Raw genomic sequence first — 26,583 nt, forward strand, 5'->3', positions numbered from 1 at the left:
TGAGCCAGATACTGGTTATGATGATTCTGATTTATAATCTTAGCACAAGCAGTACAAGGTACCTCAAACACCAGGCAAACCAGCGGCGGAGGGCTTCTCATGTAGGGGAACTCCTAAACAGATGGAAAGTGTCCTGGTGTTGAGTTGGATGAGGGATTTAAACTTCTGTCTCTGAAATCTGGTCTCTGTCACTCTTGTTCTAATCTTCCCCAGATAGGGGAGAAAACAAAGGCATCTATCTTTGCAGGGCCTGATCCTTCCTGGTGTTACACTGTGCTTACAGTGGTGTAATTCTTGATAGGAATGGAGCCCTTTCTATGCACAGCTGGAACAAAGCATCAACTTCTCAGTCTCTTTTCCAAGTCCATGGAAAATAAACTCAGTTGTTCCCACTGCTGCACATTTCCCTGTTAGTATAGGCAGAAATACTAACAGTAGTGAAAATGTATTTCTGTACTGTCATATAACCTTGAGCACTTTGCCTTGTTTTGTGTGATTTTCATCCAGCCCAATATGTAATCATACTGTGGCATCGCAGTGAAAACCAGATTCACACAATCACACTTCTGCATTGATAATGGGTTATACATTTGAAAATATTGATCGACTGCGAGGAAAATAAATTGAAGTAATACAGAATTTGAGAAAGCTGCTGACTACAGACAACTGAGTCTGCAATCTTTTGGTATATTTCTTTGTTTTGGTGTATTTAGATATCTGGAAAACTACAGAAATAATTTTTCAGGTATTCCGGAAAAATGCCGTCAGATTCTAATCCCAACTACATTGCACAGTATCTTTATAAGTAAAAATATGATAAAATGAAAGCTGAAAGGACACTGATGTAGCCACATTTGACCAATACGAAAGTTCCTGTGACAGTATCTTATGAAGTTTGGTGGCCTGTGCAAAGTGGATGAGGGACTTTAATCCATACATGTAATGAACAACCAAAATATTTACTGCTCTTCACTGGCAGTTTTATTTGAGGTGAAAAAAATTAATTATTACAGCTACACCCCAAAAACAGCATGCCCCCCCCTAAAAAGGGAAGACAGAAGCTTATTTGCAGGGTGGGCATATCATATATCATCTAATAAGGAAATAAAAGACTTTCATTTCTCAGATAGCCAGTCTGGCCCCCTCAGCAGTCACTAAAATTCAGCTAAATGAAAAAGAAACGTTTGATTACAATACAGTGGAAGGAGCTCAAAGCTATAATCATGTGTCATTTAGGAAATTTGTTAAAGAGGTCATTTGGCCCTTCATTGCCTGTTGATTTCTGGTCCCTGAATCAAACTTTCTAAAGGCAGCAATAATCTCCTTTTGCTGATAACTTTCTGTGGAGATGTTTCTTTTTCTATCTCAGGTTCATTTTAAAAAATAATTTGACTTCTCCTATCTTCTCTTGCTCTTGTCACTGATGTCCTCCCCTCCTCACCATCTCCTTTCTTCCATTCTGTGTATCTCATCATTCATCGGCCTTGCCTTGGACAGTAAAATCCATGGATTTGCCTACTGCTGATGCCCATAACTTGATCCACTACCACGTACCACTCCAAAACGTGATGCTTCAGGGCAACAAAAAATCATCAGCCAGAAGAATGACACTGTTTACCAGCCAAATCAGAACAGCTTTGGATGCCAGGTTTTCCTTTGATCTAGTCAATGCTCTAAATTTATTTTTGACCTTTGCCAAGTGTCTTTATCTCTCTTCTTGCTAACTATGACTAATTTCTACATCAGTAGGAGTTTTATGAAAGTGATTAATATTTATATTTAAAAGGTAGAGATACATCCCACGTGGGGTTAACCCTAGAACCAACTGAGGTTTTTTTGTTCAGGATCCAATACATTCCATTTCCTATGGAGTGAGTACGCCAGAAGTGGTTAAAAATAGCTTCTTCCATTCATTAGAGTCAGCAGATAGCCATTAATCTTCCTGAAAGTATTGATTCAAACTACTTGTCTCCACTTTCAAGGCCCTTCACAGACTAGCCTCTCCCCATCTATCATCTCTCCTTACACTACTGAAAAGGTGGCTGGCTTTGTAACAAGTGGGTGACAGTTACAAGCCAGCAGCCTTTCCTACATGCTGCCCCTCACGTCTGGAGGGAGCTGTACACAGTGCTAACAAAGGTTTTCCATTTGTCCCCTTTACATGATTTCCTCAAACTTTCCTTTGCCATAAGGACTACAAAAGCATTGCATAGTTATACACTGATGTGATTGGGCTAGAATCTGTCTAGGACGTGATCTTGCCAAGGACCGTCTTATCATTTCTTTATTTCTCCATCTCTGATATCTATCTGTCCCAAACTGCAATATCATGTCTTACTCCTAGACTGCAAGAACTTGAATGCAAAGTCTCTGCACTAGGTACTGCTTAGCAGGACATTTCCCAGCACACTACTGCAAAATATGCAGGTAATCAGAAATAAATGCTAGCTCAGGTGGTCAACAACTGTAGGGAGCATGAGAGAATGGCACACAGAGCCAAAACCTCATGGACTAGCATAGGTCAAAACTAGTAGAACAGCATGGCAAGTGTTTTTGCGTGGCTGTTATCCCCCATAAGCTCAGTGCTGATCCTTAAAGAATAATGCCTGTCTACCACTGAGAGTTACTATCTTAGTCTTAATATCAAACCAGCATAATTATATTTCATCTAGCTCATAAACATATTCTGTAAATTTCTGTATTGCAGTTCCCTGTGCATCCAGTGCTGTTGTTACCCATAGCAGACAATACTGTGACATTTCTACACCAGCCAGCATAGATAAGCCCTTAATATAGATGGCAGATTATTGCATTTACTTCTAGAATTGATATTCTGTTGTTTGCTCATAATCTAAATGGTCATGGTGGTTTCTTTAAACACTACACCAGCAAATTTGACTAGTGTATATCTTCCTTCTGCCCTAGATTCAAGATCTTCCCAAAGCCATGTGGATGTTGCTGAGAGAAATAGCGAAGATGCTAGAAGCTCTCACCAGGAAGGCAAGACATTAAGAAACATATATTCCCTTCTTTCCCGAACCCAAGTTCCAAGACAACAAACTACGTACTTTATGGAAAGAAACCACACAGTCATTAACACTCCATTTCTTACAATGAAAAGGAAGATTTCCCAGGCTCAGACATTGTCAGAAAAAAAATATGTTATGGAGTCCACGACACATGAGAAACAGACTTTTCTTGAAAAAAGAAGTGATGCACACACTTTCCTTCTGCACGAGGAACCAGACCGCAGAACAGCAGCTGTCAGCGTGACAACCCCTACTGCTGTGCATTTTAAGCAGTACAAACCAGGTCCAACACAGACCGCTCCTTCTCATCACAACCCAAATGCAAGCTCATTCTTTGCAAGGCCACATGCTGTTCAGCAAGCTTGTTCCAGATACAGCTATTTTCCCAGGAAATGGCCCAGTCGAATCACAGTCTCAAAGACCAAACCCTCCCAAAATTTCCCGACAGAGCAGCGAACATCTTTGGAAACACACCTCACACCCTCTTTTCATCCATTAGGTTATTCCCTTGACACAGCTCCCCGGACTACCGCCGTCCCACCTGGGCCTGTTCCCCCAGCAAGGCTACCAGCACAGACCGCAGCGCTCAGGCAGGCATACAAGGCAGCAATGGACCATGTGGAACTGCCAAAAACCATCAGTGGGATGCGTCAGGACATCATCTGTGCTAACACGCCATGCTTCAGTGGTGTGCAGTGTGAGCCAGATGAAGATGGAGGGTTTAAATGTGGGCCTTGTCCCACGGGATACAGTGGAAACGGAATTATGTGTGAAGGTAAGGTAGAAAATCCTCTTCCGAATTCCTTCGTGCCTTTAAATATATTTCTAAGTATAAATAAAATCACTTTCAAAAATTATAAATAATTTTGATTATATATTTACAGATGTTGCCAGCTGAGATCATACTGTTTTTCAAAGGCAATTACATTTTAAAATAATAGAAAAACTTATTCTATAACTCAGAAGTTCTTTCTGCTTACAAAAATGACATATTTACTTGATAATATCTAATCTACTGAAACCAGGACTAGATTGTGATCTTACTTGCCCTTGCTTAAGGCCAGATTCATTTTACTGAAATCATTACATTTGAAACCATATAAAACTTTGTGGGAAAGAGTAAAATTGACTCTATTTGTCTATACAACACATATTCTATGAAAAACTAATTGTTCTGCTATCTTAAAAATTACTTTTAAATATCTACCCAATACCCTAAATATAAAACTGAACCTGTCATCTGAAATGTATAGCACCAGAAGAGTTTTCACAATATATTGACTTATTTATTAGGCATTTTAGAATACCTCGGTAAAGCAATAGTATTACACGCATTTCTAAAACAATGAGTTCTCTGACTTGGCTCTCATTAATTATACCTTTTGTTGAAATCCTTCTGATAAGTTGATGTCTTAATTGGCCTTTCACTACACAAAGCAGAAGTGTAGTGAATCTATTCAATTTGTAGTAATCTATTTAATTTTCTTTTGCCAGTGGTTTCTCGCATCCTGTGCCCACAGCAGACAGGCGGGGCAGGGTCTCAGCAGGGCTCAGAGCCCCTGTGGTTCCCTGCTGCTCACGAGTCTTTTTGGGGGTGTAAAGCCCCCAGCAGCACGGCAGCCCTCTGAGCTTAGAGCAGTCCTGGAGACATGCATAGGGAAAAATTACTATAATCCCGCATGCTGTAATTTTCACCTACTTGCACATTTCTGAAATGACCCTTCTAAAGGGCTGAAGGTTGTTTGGCCCATCAAGAAAGACCCCATCTTTTATGCCTGCAGCTGGAAACACACCATGTAGCTCCGAGTATTGGGAAGCTCAAAGCAAGCTGGAGTGCAGGATGGCCTCCCCTCAAAGACAAGGCCTAGGTACAGATGAATATTTACAAATACAGATATTCAGCTGCCAGTGTATAAATAAATTTAGTATGCCCATCAGTACAGTCCTTAAAACATAAATCTACCTGTGCCTTTTGCTGTCTCACAAGACAAGATGTTTTCTTCAATTACTGGAATTACAGAAAACCTCTCTGGAGAGTCCTTAAGTTGAAATAGCTTATTGCCAACATCATTCTCTGTCTCAGGGCTTGATGACACGGTACACAAACATCCTTTATTTCTCTCCTGTCACTGACCACATCACCTGACTTAATAATAAGCCTGTCTGCTTCACCCCGAGCCACTGTGCGCACCTGCGACTGCTGTCCTGGAGCAGGGCCAGGAATGCCTCTGCCGCCAGCTCTGTGTGAAGAGCATCCATTGTACCTCCAGCTGCTGGCGTCTCTTTGCGTGTCAGATGCAGCTGGCTGATCATGACAGATGAAGGAGAAAGATGACAACAGTTCCTTGCATTAAGGCCTTGCCAGAATGTCTGCTATCAGCACCTGACGATGCAGGCACGACCGTACTGATTTCCCACAAAACAGTAGTACCCTCTCAGAGCAGACGGCAGCAAAACTGAGCAAGTGATCAAAGCTTAGATGAGGCAAACTTTGTGAAATCTTCAGACTTTGATGCAGCATGGCAAGCGAGTAAAAATGTCCAGCCTCAGACACTATTGAGAACTGTCACCACCTCATTTGATGCCGAAATTCACCGAGATAAAAGGAACGGCCCATCGGTAGCAAGGTTTAATACCTGTGGAGCTTGAGGGGATGTGACCTTTGTTTAATAAGCGTTCCTGAAAATAATCTAAGATAATAAATGCTTTACGGAGTGGTATTTATCTTGTGACAGAATGTAGATTTATTTATTTATTTATTTCAGTTGTGCGGATTCAAAATTAAGTGTGGAGGGACTGGTAGGGAAAAAATAAGCAGCATCCTGAAAATGAATTTGTCCTCTAAAATAAATCATGCAAGATTTTGATTCTTTAATACTCTTATCCCTTTGTACAAGCCCCTCACGCTGCCCCCTGGTTTAGTCAGAGGTCCTCTCCCTCCATTTTGTTTTCCTGCTTTGGGCATCACAGAGCCACAGGAGTCCAGGCTGGAGGAGGCCCTGGGGACCACCAGGTCCAATCTCCTGCCTTCTTTTGGAAGAGCAGAGCTAGATCTCAGTGTGTTTGGCTTACACTCAGACATCTAAAACTAAACTGAGATATTTTCAGATGCTCTCAGCACTATCTGTTTAGATCACTCCCTTCAGTACCAACAACTTTGTCATCTGTAAGAAGTAGGACCTTGCTTTTACCCATCTTGTTTTGACATAAAAAGCAGTAGGGACTGAATTCTCCTATTTCTGGCAGCAGCTAATTACTACGAGGATAAGCCAAGGTGAAGTAGTTCCTCGAGGATCGAATCTCTACTTCCATACCCCTTCCTACAGCTGGCCAGGTTCTCGGCTTGTAGAGCTCTTTTATCTTCCTTCACAAAGGCAGCATTATGATTTATCAGCAGCCTAATGTCAAGGCGAGCCTGCTAAATAGGCAAGGCCTTGACACACATCATTTCAGAGGAGTATTTTGGAGAAAGCTGACATCACCTACGCTATAATAAAAAATAAGCAGGCGAAATAAGGCCTACGGTTGTCCGCTGCATTCTTCTGCATATTCACTTGCAGAAGACGCTTCCTTTTCTTTGTGGAGTAAACTTAGCCAAGAGTTCCTCTGGTGATGAGGGAGGTTGTGAAATAGATAATTTCCACTCTACGTGTCCTTTCCAAAGATACATACCAAAGCACCAACATACTATTATGGTACACTCTTAGCAGTGTTACAGGACAGTCCCTATCACTAGCCAAAGTGCACTACAGAAGTGTCCTAACACCTACAGAGCTTTGAACATTTCAGCTCACTATGGCAGTAATTAAAAAAAAAATAGTCCTTTAATAATGCATAACTAGTTCAAACATTGTTTTGAACACCTCACTGTGTAACATTAGAGGCTAATGCTCTAAAATATTCGTTAATGTTAGCCACACGAGAGCCATTACTGACCGGCCTGCCTGTGTTCTCCCCACAACAGGGTCACAGGCCTGCACTTCCAAAGACACCGTATCCACTGGACAAGGAAAAAAATGCTGGCTTTTCCCTGGGCTCATTTTATTCACCAGGGTCTGTGCATATGGCACTGTCTGAGAGCAGCTGTTATATTTCTTGAGCTCCTTAGGGTGCCCTAAGGTGGAACATGTCCTTTCCACTCGATAACAGGGTTGAAGCAAACGAAAAATTCTGCTCAGGGCATTTTTGTTGTGCTTCTTTCTGAGACGCCTAAACCTGAACGCTGAAGAAAAACAAGAATTTAAGCCAAATTCCTGGTCATCCTTGTTTTTATTTCTCTAACCCCAATTTTGTTCAACAGGGAGTGTCTGGTTACTAAAACTCTACAGCTAAAAAAACAGAGAGTTTTGTAAAATCAAGTCAATAACTTAAAACCATTTAGGATTAGGTGATGATTAAGGACTATTATGTTTCTAGTTTTTAGCAGTCATAAAAGTTCCTCAGACTTCCTGTGGAGAATAAAGTCGTGCAACTTTAGAAACAAAGTGTTTTCTTAAAATGTTAAATCAGTAAAACTCTTGGGTTATTTTACAGGTTTTGCACAGCATTTTCTGAGGGAAGGGGAATTCTCGAACAGCAGCAGTCACGCTTTCCTCTCAGGAGTTAAAAATACACCATTGCCTTGACATTACAAAACCAAATAATTTTCAAAATAATGGGAAAGACAAAGTAGTTGGGAATGTATTACAACCTCAGGATACACAGCTGGATGAAACTAGGCTAAAAAATCAGTTAGCTGACATTTGTCTGGTCTGACATTTTTACACCCAAAAAGCTCTACCATATCAAACCAAAAGTCCTTCCTCTGTCTCCAACAGCTGCTAACAGCAGATGTCCAGAATTATTTGGGAAAAAAAATATAGGAATACTGTCCAGAATAGTCACCCAGCAAGTTGTGGATTGTGTGTTTAAAAAAGCAAAGGTGATGTCTTTGTAATTGATATCTCCCAGTATGTACTTCTGTAAGTTTACCCAAATACTTTTAGAACCCCTACAAAGTTTTGCTGTCCACAGTGCTACTGACGAGCTTCACAGAGGAACTGTGAGCTCCCTTTAAACTAGCTGCCTGCTAGCTTTACATCTGTCTGTCTTTCACAGCAAGAAACAGTAAGCAACCGTATCCTGTTCAACCTTTCCAGCCCCCATATAATTTTGTAGTTTTCCATCCTATCCCCCTAAGCTTTGTTTTTCCCAAAGACTTAATCTACTGTTTTTTTGTACAAAAGCTCTTCTGTAACTCTGGTTATCCTTGTCACCTTTTTTCTGTATCTTTTCCACTTTTACTATAGCTTTTCCAAGCCGGGGGGATCAGAACAGCACATGGTATTTAAGATGCAGCTCACCATGGATACAGGCCATAATAAAGTCTGGCATTTTGTGCTCTGCTCATTTTCTAACAATTCCTAACATTTTATTTGCTTTTTTGACTGCAGATGAGCACTCGGCTGACATTTCACAAAACAAAATCCATTAGTACAGCCTAACCAGAACTGTTGTCTGCATTTGTACTCCCAATTTAGTCAGTCAAGTTAATCTTGTTAATTTTCTATTTGCTATGATAGGTATTTATTTCATAAATGGACTCTGGGCTGCTGGACTATTTAAGTATGCATATGAGTTATTTTAATTGCACTAATACATGATTTAACCCTACGCTTTATTGCCTTTCTCTGTTACAGACACGCAAAAGAAAGGCTTTACTCCATGTCTGTTAAAGAGGAAAACCAATAATCCTTACAACTTATTTTTTCTTTTTTTTTTTTTCCCCTCCCTTGTGCTGCACATATTAAAACTTCATCCGCACATCTAGGAAAGCAGTTTAGCACATCTTTGAAAGAAAATAATTGTAGTTCAGTAATTACAGGAAACCAGGTAGTCTACACTCCTGACCTGACTGTTTTTCACATTTTAAACTGAAACTGCAGGTAACCTCACACCTTTGAGCCTTGCCTTAGTGGTGCAAGTCCAGGACCTGCCAGGCTGGGCTGCACAGGCGGTTATTCGCTGTTGAGATGTCAAGCAATAACTCTGCCCTGGAAGCCATTTGCTGATTAGGGTATGATTAGGGTATCAGAAATGGAGGAACCAACACATCATCTAGTATTTCTGAGTTTCTTCAAAGTTATCATAGAGAAACCCATAAAAAGTGCATGATCTCATTTTAATGGGAAAAAAAAAAAAAAGTAGTTTCAGGATATTTTCCAAAAAGCCCTTTCAAATAAAACAATAATGGACTTCTCCATTTTTGCCTGCAGACTTTAAATTATGAACAAAAACATACACATTTGACAGCAAGATTGACCATTTACAACAATGTTTTTCTCTTTACTGTTATCTTATACCATCCAAAAATGTTTAGTATAAAAACACAGCAATACCTTTGTACAATTTAGCAAATGATTATGGAAAAACATGTTCATTCCAGAAGATGAAAGATAGGAGTCTTGGAAAAGAATTTGACATAAACAGTATATTTCTATTACTGAGAAAAATGTTTTTTAGTTGAATGTTGCTCTCCCACTGCCATTGCAGCCAGTGTTCAGTTTTTATCTTCTGCTATTCACCAATAATAGAATAGTTTTAAGTGTTTTACTAAAGTGTCACAATAAGATCTAATTATTTGAATATCTAAAATACTATGTTCTTTTCTGACAGTTCAGATGCATCTCAAAATGTGTAAAGGCCAGATCGAAAGCTGTCTATTCAAATGGACACATTCACTTTAAGTGCTATACACAAAACACGCTGAAATAAAGCATAATACGTTTGAATGTCACTGCACTCGGCATAGCACTTAGGGACCTGGAGGCTTTATGCAACCATCACGCTACAGGAAAGGAAACATATTTCATGTACTTCAAAAAGTACATTTTCCCCAGGTTTTGTGTTTCCCAGTCTCTATGCAGAGAATGTGATTCAGTTCAGCTTGCTGTAATTTCTACTTGCAAAGAAATCCCTTGTAAGCAAGTCCTATGCTTACCCAAGCACAGAGGAATTAAGATGTTTCAAGTGCACACAGGTCAGGCTGGCACCCCTATTTCAAAGCAAGGTGTCATTGACTTCAGCGAGATCTATGACAAGCCCCTGAACACAAGTGATGGCTTACGAATACGGTGCTGCCATTTAAAAAGTTTAACAAATTTCTTTGAAAACAGCTTCCATTTCTTTCGCCTTTCTTCCCCTTGCCATTTCATCATGGACTGCTGCCTGCTGTTTGCCCTAAGGGCACGAGACCCCAAGCTGCCTGAGCCTCTGACCTGCTCTGAGCTGCTGCCAGTGGCTGGATCAGAAGAACTTTGGGGAAGTGTGATGCTAACTGCTTTAGTGGGTCTAAACCAAATCTATTTAGCTGTCCAGAAAATGTCGATTTTTTTTTATTCTTTTTTTCCCCCGATGTACACTTCAAATTTCAGCTAAACACATGCTGAATTGGAAATGTCTAAACCTTATAGCCCATCAAATCAAAACTAAATTTAGCTTAATGACATTCCCAGCATGAGTAGTATGGATCTAAACTATATCAAGTTGTCTCCGCTCAAGCATGTCAAATCCTGAAGTTATATTAATACAGCACTGAAAATTTCACCCTTAAAACCTAATGGTAACAGGAAATGTAAATACTGAACTACCTGAAGAGCAGATCTAATAACAAATACATTTCTTAATGTTATTTGTGTGAAAGGATTTATTTAAAGGTACTTTCTTGGGGTTTGATTTTATAACTGCAATTAAAATATGTGTGGTGGCTTTCATAATGTTTTGGATGGCAAAGTTCAGATGCAATGGCTTTCTGTGAAGGCTTGGTGATAGCCCAAGAGGTGAGGCCTTCACAGCATGAGCTTCATTTAAATTCTGTCATGCCACAAATATTTGTCCTTTAGTGTTCCAATTACGCTATCCATTTTACATTTGTAAGAACAATTTTTTTATTTTTTTTTGTAACAATACTGAAAGATGCTTTCTTTCAGATCTCTGTAGCATCTTTCACTATCATGCATTTTTCCTTGGAATAACCTTGCTTAGCTTCATACCCATTATAAAAAATACAACCCTGCCAGTAAAGTGTGTCAAAGTACAACATTTTTCTCTGTGTTCACTTCCCAAGCTTGTGGATAGATATTTTTCATTCTGTTATTCAGTGTGATATTTTTTCTGAAGGCATAAGGGAGAGCCAGCAGACACACACGTCTTGCTCTGTTCCTGCACCCAGAGTTTCTTAAGATAAGTTTCAGTGCATTTCCTACAGCAGTGCCTTCTCCCTCCCTCTCTGGAACGTGGCGTAGAAGAGTACCTCTTGTTAGAGGGTTACAAATACAAATATTCATGATAGCAAATGTTAGGTGCTTACCTTTGTCATTAGGTTTAGGAGGGTAAACTTTTCTTGCCCATGAACAATTAAATGCATTAAGAATGTGCCTAAATCAGACTCCAGCTGGGAATCAGCTTTTGTCTCTCCACTGAGTATATGAAATGCTCAGAATAAACAGCTCATTAGGCAGATAAGATAAGCGATGTGAAACCCCCTCAACAGTCCCTGACATTCAGATCTCTTTTCTGGAATCGATGAGTTCATTGCTTGACATGTAATGACCATCATTTAAAAAACAAACAAGTGTCTTCAGCAAATAACCTGTTTCCAGAGCTGCAATAATTTCCAGCTTTATGCCATACACCTGCACATGCTCCCTTCCACAGAATGAGACTGCTACTGCAATACATCAAGAAATCATTATCTAACTTTCTGCTTTGTCTGCAGACCTCAAACAACCCATTAAACATTTAAATTGTTGCTTAAATGTTTGTCATTTTGCTGACAAATCTCCTTACAACTCTTTTATCCAGAGGAAACACTTCACCTCTGCTCTGGGGTAACTTTTGACACCCATTAAGGCTTACCGAACATTCACAAGGCTAATTTGTACAGAGGGAAGGGCAAGGTGTTTCATATTGTGAATTACATTTGTATTCGGTCCATTTTAGACTTCAAAAATATGTACTTACAAATGGGCATGCACAGAAGTTAAACACGACTATGTTAGCACCATATTACTAATGTGATATCTGTTTTTATCCTGCAGTTTTTCCTAGTAGCCAAATTTCTTGTTGGATTAATAAAATGGTGAAAAGTAGTAACAAGTACTGTGCTCATAGCCACACAGAATGTAGTACCCGAGGTCGTTTCTTTTTCTCATGCTTTATTCTGCCTGTGCTTCTTGCAGTGCAGTGTGATCCACCGTGTGAGAACGGAGGCACTTGTGTAGCTCGAAATACTTGTTCTTGTGCTTATGGATTTGTTGGTCCTCGATGTGAAACAAGTATGTACAAATTCATTGAGGCTTTTCTCCCCATTACATGTTTGAATTTGCAGAAAATGATAAGACAAAAAAAAAAAAAACTTTTTAATTTTCTCTATTTCTCCTTAAAATTATGGTTGAATACAGCAAGGAAATCAAAGTATAATATATAGAAGTAATACAGTAGCTGAACGATTTCAGTGCATATAGTCACCAGCAACATAGTTGTATTATGTAAAAATATGCACATCTGTATCAACATATTCTACATAAAAGTGCTTCTGGAAAAAAAAATAAAAAAAAATAAAAACAAAGCAAAAACCTCCATGTTATTTATAGTAACATTTATGAAATTCAAGGTAGTGTGAGTGAATGCAGTAACACTAATTTTGAGAACACAAAAAGGCCATGCCTATGAGGAGTCGTGTCACTGTGCAAAACAAGTTGCAAAAGAGTCTCAATATATAGAACATCTGGGAAAAAAATCAGCCTTCAAACCCTTCTATATTAGCTGAATGGCGAAATATATGCACTTGCATTATTACAGTCCTTGCTGCTGATTTAAGTATCAGGCTGCCCTTGACAGGAATATAATTTTATCTGTGAAACAGGGTAGCTTGAATACTTAAAGACCAAAGAATTTTAGATGCAAGATTTCTGATGGAAATAGTGGGCAGAAAAGAGAAAGAAAACCATGGGAAGAGACAGATTCATTCCTCAGTTTAACTCTTGGACTAAAACCATTAGTTATTTGCTGTATTAGAGCATCTCTAAGAATCAAAATTGGTATTACTGATAACAGATTTAGATCCTTTGTGCTTTTCCTAGTGGTGTGTAACAGACACTGCCATAATGGTGGGGTCTGTGTGTCGCCAGATGAGTGCAAATGCAAAAGTGGATGGAGCAACCCGTCTTGCGAAATCGGTAAGTGGTTAGAAATAACTGGTCTCCCATTTCTTTTGCTGCCTGAAATCCATGTGGTTTGCGCAATTCAGCAGTCAGAGCGGGAATTGCTTGAAAAATTAAAATGTAAGAAGAGCGGGAGACCCAGTAAAGGGCAAAACCTCAGAAGGCTTTGAGATTGTGTAAGTATTCATAAGTTTAGCTGTTTATGTGAATCTCAGGGTCACTTACAGGAAACCCACAAGCAGAATCTTTTTGCAGCTTTTATAAGCTCACCCAATTCTGGGATTTATTCTTAGCGTGCACAGAAATGAAAATAAAGTTATTCACCACATCAGCAGTTACAACCTTAGGAGGTGCTTGATAGCTTCTGCCAATGAGAACGGTTCTCACTGGAGATTTTGGAGCTATGTTGATTTGGAATCTCAGTGCAAATGCTCAAAAAATCACCACGGCCACAGACATAAACTCACTCTTTGTTGGCCTTGTCCACGGAGAGCTCAAAGGAGCCCTGCCCTGCAGCCCTAGTGCCTCAGTGGTGGAGATGAGGACAATGTGCAATTTCCATGCTTTGTTCCTTTTAACCCTGTACATTTCTCTCAAGGTGGGAGAGAAAGAAAAATGGTTTGGCTTTTGGTGATTTTTACAGTCAAATCAGAACTTAAAAATAAACATTATGTGGGACAGGAATAGAAGGAGGGCTGGTTAAACTAGCAAGGGAATGCAAGCAATTAAATGTGGCTTCTGCTGCTCAGTTAGCAACTACACGTGCAGTTCTAATATATAGTCTAAGGCAGAAAAATAAACCAAAAAAGGTAAGTTATCAAAAGCTTACCTATTAACTACTGAGGTTTTTTGGTCCATTTTTGGACACAGTCTTGCCATTCCAGAAGATGGCTCTTAACTGTGTAAGACAGAACAAAAGTAGGTTCAGAAGAACTTTTCTCCCCCTGCTGTTAACTATAGGATATTTAGCTACTGCTGGCTGCATTTAATAATCGCAGAGTACCTACGAAAGCTGTGCTCAGGGTAAAACCACCTCCATCAGTCAGTGAGAGTGAAGTGGGGACTGGAATTAGGTACCTATTTCTAGTCAGGACTCATGGTTTTGAACCCTATTTGAATAGCTATAGCTCAGACTTTCCTCTCAGGGCCGAAGTGCAAAAGATGGAGTGCATACTCTTTCTTCCCAAGGCACAACTATAGCACTCACCTGGGACAAGACATGCAAAACAGTGAAATATGAAAAGGAGCAAGCATGAGGAGTACCTTAATCAGTTCCAGACCTCAAGGCTACAGAGGCAGTCTGCCTCTGCCATGGCAAATATTAAATGACTCAGACACCTTCAGCCTACATTACCTCTCCTGGAAGGTGAGGGATGTCATTTTAACCTCCTCCCTGAGACTGCTGTAAATGACAGACCTATTGAGGACACATAAATTAACCTAGCTAAGATCCAGCGTAAATGACTGGGACTGCTGCTCGCTATTCTGGTTCCCCCTATCTCCTTTTCCAGCCAGAGATTACCCTCCCAGAGTTTTACAATTTTATTTTGGTGGGAGATTTAAACGGGATTATTCTAAGAGGACAAGCAGCAGCAACAGAGGCAGTAGTTTCCAACCCAGAACAGCAGATGCAGGATTTGTTTGTCTGACAATACCTTGGGTGAAAAAATATCAGCCTCAGTTCTCCAGCACTGTTTTGTGTGTGCTAAACAGAGTATTTTGTGGAGACTGTTGGGGTTTCCTTCCTAAAGTGATGTTAGAGGAATAGCTGGATATATGCTGATATCAAAGAGAAAAAAAGAAAAAGGAAAAGAAAAAAAAGAAACGAAACTTAGGGTACTTTATCGATGGAAATATAAACACTGACAGAGCGTGGACATCTGTGAACTAGCTGGGACAATGAGGGAACTAATCCAAATCTACCATTAGCAATGAATGAAGTCCATTTTGAGTTCATAAGTGATTGCTGCTTAGTCAGAAAAGCCTCTCAACTAGACTGCAATTTTGCTTTTTTCTCTTTCCAAATTGACATTTTATTTCTCCTTTAGTTCTTCTGAAATATTCTAGTGACCCTTAATTTATTTAAGCTTACATTTATTTAATTTATTTAATGGGCTATTCTGTAAGACAATGAAAAACGAAAGGGATGGAAGGAAAAAGACTGCTTTAAAGTGTCACTCTAATGAAAACTGTGAGCATCCTTATTCTTCACACAGTGATTTCCCAATTAAAGTAGATCACAATTCAAATACTTTTAATACTTTTTTTTTCAACGGTCAGGTACTTGCCACATAGAAATATGCAAGACAGATTTTAATTCCTAATGCCTGTTATATCATCTACAGTAATAACAGATAAATAAACAGGCAAAGCCAGTGATTTTGTTGATGATGCATAAGCTAATATGTCATGGTAGCTGGCATTTAAATGAGGCAGAACAAACAGAGGTTTTGTGGTGCATACCTATTCAACTTCACCAAAATGCCACTATGCCCTGCTGCACTCAGACAAAGCAGCAAATGGTTAATATCCCATCCCCAGGTTATCCAGGCTGTATGCAACGTGACTGCATTTTGCTGCCCTGGGTTCAGGTTTGGTCAGGTTACTAAAGTGAAAGCAAATGAGCTGTGCAAATCAAAGAAAGATATCAGAGATAAACTATTACATTATATTTTATTTCATCCTCCGAGCTATGCTAAAACACCACTGAAATGCTCCCACTGCTCCCACTGACGATAAATAAATGCCACTGCCCAACTGACCAGTAAGGATTGTGTGAAATTTATCACAATATTACTAGAAATATTTATTCTGATGACATGTGCAGTAGCAAAAGAGTATGTACTGTAAAAAAAATCAGACTGATAACAGATTAATACATTTATCTTACCTTCACATACAGCTGTGTGCAATCCTCTGTGCTTAAATGGAGGAATCTGTGTACGGCCAAACACGTGTGCATGTCCTTATGGATTCTATGGGCCGCAGTGCCAGAGAGGTAAGAAAGTCCTATTTATCATGTTGATAAAAGATCCAGGCTGAAAATACAAATATATCATTACCTACCCCCACATGCAGTATATCCAGAGATTTTCCTTGTCATAACTCCCTGTGCGCTCTTTGGATATTATGATCTGTCGTAAATCCGCATTAAATTGTTCTTAATGGTATTGTGACGGAGTAAGCACTTGTTTATGATGACATTAGTGACAACTAAACAATTAATTTAAAACTGTTTGAAGTCAGTGATATCACTAATTAGCATCCATTCAATTAAACTTTAAAGCATGGGTCAACTTTGTTCATTTTGCAGAGCCTATAGTGTGCACTACACTGCATTTCAGAGCCAGATGATCCTTTATCTTCACATACGCCTCACCATAACACCTGCTTGACCATCCTAGCATGTAGTGGGTGGGAGACTTATACAGGACTTCTCTAGGTCCCTGCTCAAATATCTGATCAAATATCGCTCCACCTAACTTCGAGCGGGACCTGATTTTGAATCCATCTCCTAAAGGAGAGAGCTCTAAACTGAGGCTAATAGTGCCTTGGGCTTCTGGCTCAACTCATTTGTGCTGCAAAAATCAAACTAATGAAACCTTTAACTACCTATTAGCCCAAGCAGAACAGACATGAGAGAGGAACTCATGTTTAGAGCTCAAATAGCTGACAGACACTTGTGTTGAACATGGCTTTGAAAACCTCTCCTGAATCTGGGAATATAAATACACTGTTATTACCAAAACTGAACTATTTCAATATTAGAAGTTTATTTCTCTTTCTCTCTCTCTTGTTTCCCTGGAAATATTTTTGCAAGTGAATGATTCATGAACAAAAATCTAATTGTAAGTAGAGCTTGCTGGAAGCTCTTTGTGATGCTGAGGGGGGAAGGAGAGAGTGAAAACTATACAGACTCTGTGACTTGATGATCTTTCTCTTGACATTCCACACTAAAGGTGATTTTCAACATCTAGGTGATTTGGAATTTTTATCCTGAAGTGTTCTGGTTTAAACAAAACTAAAGCTTGAAAATAAATCTCCACATTTGTGGAATATGGAAGTGGTAAGGGGAGAGAGTGGATGGTTGCTGAAGAATAGCAAAATCCTTCCTCCAGCTTCATTGAGAAAGGGGGAAGAAACAGTACCAAAACAAAGTTATCAAATATAAAACACTGTTCTATATTTCAAGGGCAGCAGCCCTTGCAAAAGCCCTTTAGCTAGAGTTAAAAGCAAGAGATTCTCTGCAATATTCCCACCGCTTAACTACAGGTATCTAAAAAAGACCCTTAGGTGCAAGGACTCGCATCCCACAGTCCTTCCACAAACAAGGGAGAATCAAGTTTTTCAGCTCAATATCTACCCGAATCACCCTTTGGAGAGACACCTTATCTACCCTGACTGAACAAAAAGCCTCTGCAGGTGGTTCTCCCAGCACAGACACCTAAATAGAGGCTATATGTAGGTAACATTGATACCTGGCATGGTTTCAGTGCACTAAACTTTTCCTTTCCTTCCTCTAGCTGTTTGCATTCCTCCTTGTAAGAACGGTGGGCACTGTGTTCGAACCAACGTGTGCTCCTGTACCGAGGGCTACACTGGAAGAAGGTGTCAGAAAAGTAAGTTACAAACTTCCCTTTGCTTTCCAATGTTCTCTGACTCATTAACAGTTTTTATCCCTTTTGTGCAAGTTCAATGGAATATTTCGCATTGATTTATGCCCTGTTCTTCTATATTTCTATCACAGCACACAGAGGACTATGTTGGGTCTGGAACCAACCTGTTAATTAGAATAGCATTATGTCAGGTCAACGTGGGGAGTGGAATGTTTTGCTGAAGTCCTCCTTAAATATTACATGCATTCAGACTGAGTAACCTTCATTGTATTTGGAGATGAATTAATTATTTTGCATTAAATATTTTGGGGAGAAAAAAAATAAAGCCAAAGGCAGAGGAGCTGATCAAGATCCTTAGAAATATCGGAACATCATACTTCTAGCTTAATTAAGACAGTTGGCTAATAATGCCTCAGCCTTGCCTTTGTTCTTGTCACTGAAAACTCCCTCTTCACCTTAGCATCAGTATTCATATTCGATTCTTCTATTCTTATGGGGAAATAGCTTTTTTTGGCACTTTTACAGATTCTATTGCTCAACAATATTTGTCACCCAGGGAGTTTTGGATATGTATGTGGAAACTTATTTTTATTATTATTTCTTAACTGGTTTGAAATTGGCAAAAGGGGAGCTGTGAAAACAACCATTCTTGGCAGGAAGAATCTGTACATTTCCAGAGCACTTTATGTCTCTCGCACACAGAGAAAAAAGCTAGTAAAAAAATTCCTTCCAGCAACAAAAGCCCTCTCAATCCCCACACTGCAGCTCTCCTCTCCTTCAGTGGAGGGAATCACGATGCACAGTTCTGCCTGGCTGCAAAGCACACGATTGAATAGTCTGTTCTGGCAGGAACAAGCTGGAGGGAAGAAAGGAGGGGAAAAAAAAAAAAAAAAAAAGAAAAAAAAAAGACACCTCATGTTTGGCATCTTGTTTTTGAGGTTAGAGAACATTAGAAAAGTGCTGTTTCCAGCTTTAAACATACTACCACATCTCAAGACAGATCAAAGAAAAAGAGTTGACCATGACTGGAGTCTAGCAAAGCTCTCCCCTAAATGCTCCAGCTGCGACCAACCCACAGCATGCTTCTCCACCCTTCCACAGTTTTCTTGCCCATCTTGGTATAACCTTTTGCAACCGGGTTTCCGAAGAGGATGAAAATACGTTTTCTCTGCTTAATCTGAGCCTCCGTTCCACTCCCACAACTGGGATATAGTCTGCTTTATTTAGCTTAATGATATAAAAACTTTTTTTTTTTAAAAAAGGACCTCCGTCTGTGATGAATGAAGAGAAACATGAATAAGTAGGAGGCAAAGACTAATATTTGCTTCCTCTTACTGCCCACTGGCTTAGTAGGTAAAAACTGCTGTGTAATGTTTTAGGGTTTTTCCTGTTTACAGTCAGCTGCACGTGAGACTGGTTTCATGCTCCATAGAAACAAATAGGTTGTTTGCAAGCTCTTCGTAGCAAGTAGTTTTTGTTAGAGCTCTAGGTCTTAGCACTGCTGGCACAGGAACTGGTTTCTCTCTCCTCTGCCAGAGGATCCTCTCACATTCCCATGAAGGACTGGAGGCGACGTGGCAGGAGTGAGTGTCAGCTCACCTCTGGAAACCCTCCCCACAGACAAACCAGAGAAAACGAATGGTCACACCAGTTAGAGGTGGCCCTCGGTCACATTTCAAAATTTGGATGCCAGAGGCATTTCATGCCTTTTTTCTGTGTTGGTTTTAGATGCAATTTAAGCATTGACATGACTGGTCAGTTGGTGTGCTTGGGGTACATTTAAGAAATTATAGGCATAGCCGTGTATGACGAACTTATTTACCCAGACAAATTAAAAAAGCAGAAAATAAATTTCTAGAATGAATATACTCTGCAACACAACTCTGTTTTCTTTAATACAATGGGAAAAAGTACCACAATACTCATTTTATGTTCCAAAAAGAGCTGACATGGCATGTAGATCATTAGCAGTATCACTAGCTGTACACGTATTTATATATTTTCACAGTTATCAAGCAGTGATGACTCATAATGGCAATATAAGAATAAGTCCAATCAGTTTTTTGAGCACTTACCCCTCAGATATGTTGGCACTGTTTCCACTGTTTTTAAACATTTCTCTTCCCTTCCTAAAATCTCTGGACAGAGAAACAAAAGCTTCTGTTTCGTTTTGGCAGCTTCACATTCTCAACCGAAGGAGATAAGTAAAACTAAATGCCATGGCAGCCAACCAGAGATGGGTTATCCCTAAACCGAGCCCAAATTCGCTACCGGTTTGCTTCAAATGTAGAGCAACATGCCTTGGGATTTTCATGTCCATCCCTGTATGGTCTGGCATTTCTAATGCTCTCGGTCTGTGAACTGGCAGGGCAGAGAGGGAGCACCATGCCTTCGCCATTCAGCCTTAGTCTCCTTTACCTCCTCGGCGTGAGGAGGAAGGCTTTCAGCCCGAAAGTTCGTGTTCGTTCTGCATGTAAACACACGTTGCCTCAAAAACGGTGTAAATCAACCAGGTCTGATTGGCTGCCAGCGGAAATAGAAGGCTTTGCCTGGTGTGTTTACTGATAAATAACCGCCTGGTGATTATGCAAACCAGCCACCCACACCCAGAGCAAGAGGGTGTCAGAGCTGACAATGAAATGTGTGGCTATGCATCACCGATTGTTCAACCTTGCATCCTCGTTTGCTACGCATTGTTTTCAGTGTAATCAGTCTTGTTGAGCGTAAAGAGGCAAATGCTGACAGTACCTCAAAATGAAATATTTGTCCGGATCAACTTTGCATCAAACAAGCACATCTCTGCTTTAATAATAAAGAAAAGCTATTTGTGTGTGGTTTTGAATTCCATTTTGAAGAAAAAGCACAGCTGTAGCAGTCCTGGAATTTTGCTCCTTTTCATGAGACTTCAGTATTCACACCGATTTCTATTACATCCTCACAAACATTAAAAGCAAAGAAAATAGATTAAATTTGATGTATTTACACACATTTTCATCAGAGTGCTTTATAAACAACTTTTAAAAAAGGAAAGCTAATAAAAGGTGAAGAAAGCTAACAAAAGCTGAGCTCACTTTTCTTACAAAGGACTGGAGTGAAGAGAAAGGGAGGAAAAGAGGGATTCACGGGACCACACGTTTATCCCTCCTCTGCTGCTCTCTACTTCTAGCAAGATCATCTCTGAGCAAAAAGGCAAACCACAGCTCCCTCTGGAGCTCACGAGCAAGCAAAGGTCACAGGAGAACAAGGCTGAACATCCTTCTCCTCCCTCCTGCAGCATACCAAGCGAACTGCAGCCTGCCCTGAGGACCCCCAGGCCCCCTGCCCCTCGCCCTGCAGCCAGCCGGGTGGATTTTACGTGTGGTTTAAAACAGAGGATGCATTTCTGCACACAGCTGTTTTACAGCGTCAGGCCCAATCCTGCAGGCTTAGTGTCACAAAAAGCACCACGCTGACACCGGGACTTTGCAGATTACACCTTGAAGTTAGTAGATAATTATTTCTCCATTTCTGTAAATGCTGCAGGCAGGATTTATGGGCAATACACAGCGTGCAATATAACTCACACTCATTCTTCCAGCTCTGCTTCCTTCCCTTCCCTCCCCTTCTCTCTTTCCTTCCCAGTACCGTGAGGATTTTGCTTGCATGAGAGCTAGAGGCAAACTAAATTGGAAATGTGAACACTGGGTTTCAATGACAACTTCTTGCTAAGCAATGTCATATTGTGAAAGTCACTGATTTCCTGCATTCCAGCCCTCCACGCTGTGTTTCCGTAGATTACTGCCTTGCGAGCTGCACGTGCAGGAAGTTTTACTGCTCAACAAATTACACTTCCACTGAGTTATTATCTTGACAACTGGTAATATATTCTCTGGGATATCTTCACTGAGTATGCAGATTGACTGAAGCCGTCTGAAACCAGCTAGTTTGCAAACAAGAGCTCCAGCATCCCCTCCCACAGAACTGAGGAGGGAACAATCCGTGTACCTAATCCAAATGGATGGAGTCATCTTTTAGCATTAGACCTGCTTTTCGTATGTCAGGGACATGCTCGGAAGCAACAGCTAATTGACCGAGATTGCTGGATGGCCGGCGTCCTCAGAAAGCGGGTGTTTGGAAATAAGTAAACAGCTGCTCAAGCAGAGAGGCTCATAACTTGCTGCTAAAAGCATTAGCTCTGCTGACAGAGTAGGAAGATCGGCATCATTGCTTGTTGACTGGTTGACGTGTAGTCTGGGGACGTGGGAAAAGGAAACTCTAGTCTCGGTTTCTACTTGATGCTGAAGCCCACGTAACAGAATACAAGGGTATTGGGTGTCATCCTTCTTCCTTTGGCAAGATATACAACGGAAGATGAAGAAAAAAATATTCAGGGCTACCACTGTCTTTCCCATTCAGCTGAACACGAACTGATCTGTGCATCTTGCCTGGGGGAACAGGGACAGCTCTGACCTCCCGGAGACAGGGAGAGAGCCAGAAGGGAGACAGCAGCTCAGGGGGCAGTCTGGGGTCTGCACTCAGAGCACTGTGCCTCTCAGCTCACTCTGAGTAAGGATGCGTGACACAGCCATCAGCTGGTCTTTCGTCAAAGTTACATTTTGTTCGTATGTATACAGATGGTGCATTTATTTTAATAGGGGCTTTGAGCACATGCAGTTGTCTCTAAATTTATTTATCAGAAAGAGAACAAGAACGTATCTGGGTAAGAGCTGAATATATATCCTAAATAAGAAGCAAAGAAACCTTATTAAATTTTTATTCCTTCCATAAGAAAAACATTCACAGACTACAGAATGATTTTTGCTGGAGTAGAGAATCTGGGGTTTGGGCCAATATTTCTTCACTTGTATCTTAAATGCACTAAAGAAATGTGTCTGATCTGCTGCTGTATGTAAATGCATACTTAAACTAAAATAGCAGGGATTCCTGAATTGCTGCATTGCTCTTTGCAGTGGGCAAAAGTGAATTTTTCTTTTCCTCTAATTGATTTAAGTAACAATACTCGGGGGGGTAGGGGGAGGTGTCTATTTTTAATTAAAATACATATTTTTAAGTCTTCTCTTTAAAAAGGGGTGTAAAGTCTACTGCTGGAAAAGTGCAGGGAGTGGCAAATGCTGGAGATTACATTGTCTGCTTATCCACAAAAAGACCTTGGCGACACAATCCTCTCCAACATCGATTCCCAAGTAAGCCTCAGCCTACTTTCTAAAACAGATAATAACATGATGAATAACAGATTAGTGCAGGGCCAAAGCAGACAGCAATCCTTTTCTGCAGTTCCTGCCAGGGCTCCCACCCAAGGCAGGTGCCTTCTGTAGAAGAGGTCTTTGCTACCAGCCAGGGCACAGTGACCTGCTGCTGTTCCTCTTCTTGGCTTGAAACCGTGGCACCCATTTCACTGCAGTGCTCTCGGATTCCCCTGCCCGAATCTCCCTTTTTCTTTGTACGGATGGAAATACACCAAATTGCATCAAGCACAGGCAGTGGCTTAGCCCACTCAGAGCAATGAAAACACGCCTAAATGGCAGGTCATAATGCAAGCACAGAAGCAGCAAAAACAATCAACAGAGGAAAACAATGTATATGAGAATCCTCTTTCACTTCTTATCCAGGCATGACAACGAAGCGGCTCTACAGAACAATTTATACACACACTGTAATGGTTCACTGACCTAATAAAACACAGAGCATTCTTCAATGAAGAGAAAATGTTGCCAAACCCAAGACCCTAACAAGATGGGAATATAAGTTGTGCTGAGAGTATACTTCACAATTCCCCACGTTAATTATATACTAACAGAAACAAAGATGAGGATAAAGTATAGCTAGACTCTCTTTCAAATTAATAGTATTGCAATCTGACTAAAACCAATTGGTAAATGAAAAAGAAGTTTTTGCTAATGTTCTCAAACCTGACATTTCCTAACAGTATATTCCCCAAATATATTTTATGCACACCTGCAGGTGCTTATTTTGTTTATGGTGGCTTTCAATCTGAAAGATGCTGAAGTATTTTGCAACTATTCGACCATCTTACAATTGTACTTCTAGAAAGAGTTTCTCCTGGTAAGAGACAATAGGAAAAGTGAAGATTAGGGCACCCAGAGGGAGAAATATTTCAATCCAAAGAGAGTGGACAGTCCCCTCTCTGAATTGGAGTGGCAATTTTTATTAGTTTCCACAGTGTCCTGAGCTTTAAGAGTCTTGCCCACCACACACTGTCAGGGAGTCATTTGGAAATATAGACAGAGAGACCAGGATCCTCTTGTACTGGTAGAAAATTGTGTCATCTGATGGGAGCAACATAACAGTGCAGACAGGATCCCAGTACATTGCGTATCGACACTCGGAGTTTAGTCTAGCATCTCAGTAGTTTGGCCAACCAGTATCTATTATTTTTCCCATTTTCTTTTCTGATCTAATACCTGAAATAGATTTATTTCCTGCTTTAATAACTCTAAAGGACCCCATAGGTATATCAGCGTACACATCAGAACAAAGACCAGACGCAATTAGGCAAAGCACTGGCGTCATACTGCTGTCTATACAGCCTATAATTTTTCAGACCAATTTTTTCTTCTGAAATGTGTGCTAGGTCATGCAAACTAACTCATATTGCTAGAGCTGTGCGGTAATGTGAATATATTATAAATGCAAACTGTCGCGACACCCATCACAATTACATTTACAGCTCCCTCTGTGTCTTGTAGTAATTTGTTCTCCTGCACTGCATCCCTCTGAGGTTTCTACAAGATTTTTTTTACTATTCAGAAAGGTAATTTATTGAAGAAGTGCTTTGCTTCTCTGTCAGAGATACGTGAAGCAAGAAATGGGGATGAACAAACCTCGGAATGATTGGTGGCTTTATAAGGCTAAGGATCCAAATTTTAGAAGCATCTTGCACAAAAATTGCAAACTTTTATTACATGACAAAAGTTACTTCTTCTTAAAATTTAATCTAAGGCTATAATTACTGATACTCATTTAATCACACATCTGAAGTCACTTTGGCAGAGCTTGGACAGAAAGCTCATGATTTACAAATCCAAATCAACATAAATGGGGAATTTCAGAGAAAAGCAAGCTCTGGAAAAACATAATTCCCTAAAACTTAACACATGCAAAACTAGATCCTGACTGCCCTTGGAATGGACAAAAAGGGACTAGAAATTGCTAGTGTCCCAAGTCCATAACATGTTTTTCAGAGCTGTGTGCATTCGGGACCTTCACAGCAGCAGATATATTGTTACATCCATCTCACTAATGATCTGTTGCGCATCAGTTATACCCTCTAAAGTGCAGAATGACATTTTTTACCTTGACTAGTTTCTGGCTACTGTCAGGGCAGTAGAATCCATGTAATGGTGCCCTGGGTTAGAAATCCCCTCTTTGGCCAGAACACCCTGGTTTTGTGATTCATTTCTTCAAAGGACTAAAGATCATTCAGCAAGATCAAATCTTTATTCAGAGCCTGGAAGCATCCAGCCAATCTTTTCCTTACCGCACTCAGGGTAATGTTTCATTTGAGCGGTGCTGCTGAGCTGCATGATGCATCCAGAGAGCAGCGGAACCTTTCTTCCAGCCGATCAGTTGAACTGTGTTATTTCGTGAAACTGCTGACCTGGCCCTCCAGTTCTCCTCCTATGAAAAAGTTCATCAACATCCCTCCACTACAAGGCTGCATTCACAAGCTTGTCGCATTCCTGGCACTGAGCTTGTCCCCCCTCTGGTGTTTTATCAATAGGTGATGTATATTACCTATAAACTTTAGAAAAGGACTAGAAGTGCCAGTTTTAACGCAGAAACCAACTGCTTTCACATCTACTGGTTTCATTTTTGTTCTCAGCTTGACTTCTGTCATCTGTGTTTTCCTGACAAGACCAGTCGGTGTTATTTTTAAATCTGTCCCTTGCTCTGTATCCTTCCTGCGTTGTATCTCCCCAGCTACAGCTCTTTGTTTTTGAGAATGTCACACCACATCAAGATAACCACCAAGCAGAAAGCAGAAAACGAACATTAAAACAACATGTCCACACACAAAAGCCAAAACTGTGACTGATCAAGCTTCCCACTCCTCAAAAGAGCAATTGAGAGAGCAAGTACAAATATGCACTGGAGCCACAGAGTAGTCAGTCCAAAACCAAGCCCAGCCAGAAATAAAAGCAGTGCCTATGAATCACGTACAAATGACAGCATAGGGATGGTGACAAAGGGTACATTGAAGTATATATCTACCAGTAGGTGTTCTTTTGGCTACGTTTCTGTGTTCTTTGTCAGTGAAGCTGTAGCCTGATGCATTACCTTAGCTGGCCCACACAGATGTTACCGCTTGAGGCTATTTTCTCTCTTCCATCCAAAGGCAGAATGCACCCAGAAGCAGGTCAATTTTATCAGCTTCTACAAGCAAGGGGAAAGGAAAAATAAAGAATAAAAAAATATAAAAAATAAAAAAGAGAGAAAGAGAAAAGTTGTCTTGAAAACTACATCTTCTAATCAGCACTGCAGTGTGACACACTGTCTCCTCATGAGCAGCATGGCTCGGGATACATGATGACAGGTAATTCTTGATTCAGAAAGAAATCGTCCGTGCACTCTCATTGTCAGGGAAGGCCATGGATGTTCAGCTGCAACACAGTGTATTACTGAAACATTGCAGAAAATCCCTTTCTGCTGAGATTTTAGAAGCCTGATTTAATATTCCCTCTGCTTTGACTTTATAAGGGTGGTGATGAAGATTCT

General features: G+C 40.3%; 1 protein-coding gene across 2 annotated transcripts in view; it reads left to right on the top strand.

The window, feature by feature from the left end:
- Positions 1–26,583, top strand: part of LOC310901963 (von Willebrand factor D and EGF domain-containing protein-like) — a 178,788-nt gene that overhangs the window by 131,650 nt on the left and 20,555 nt on the right. For both annotated transcript variants that reach the window (XM_083842703.1, XM_083842702.1), the window contains exons 21-25: positions 2,926–3,804; positions 12,248–12,343; positions 13,151–13,246; positions 16,134–16,229; positions 17,755–17,850. In XM_083842703.1, the coding sequence (XP_083698829.1) occupies positions 2,926–3,804; positions 12,248–12,343; positions 13,151–13,246; positions 16,134–16,229; positions 17,755–17,850 (1,263 nt within the window). The remainder of the gene's footprint in view (positions 1–2,925; positions 3,805–12,247; positions 12,344–13,150; positions 13,247–16,133; positions 16,230–17,754; positions 17,851–26,583) is intronic.

Source organism: Anser anser, assembly GCF_964211835.1.
Source record: "Anser anser genome assembly, chromosome: 6".
NCBI classification, from domain to species: Eukaryota; Metazoa; Chordata; class Aves; order Anseriformes; family Anatidae; genus Anser; species Anser anser.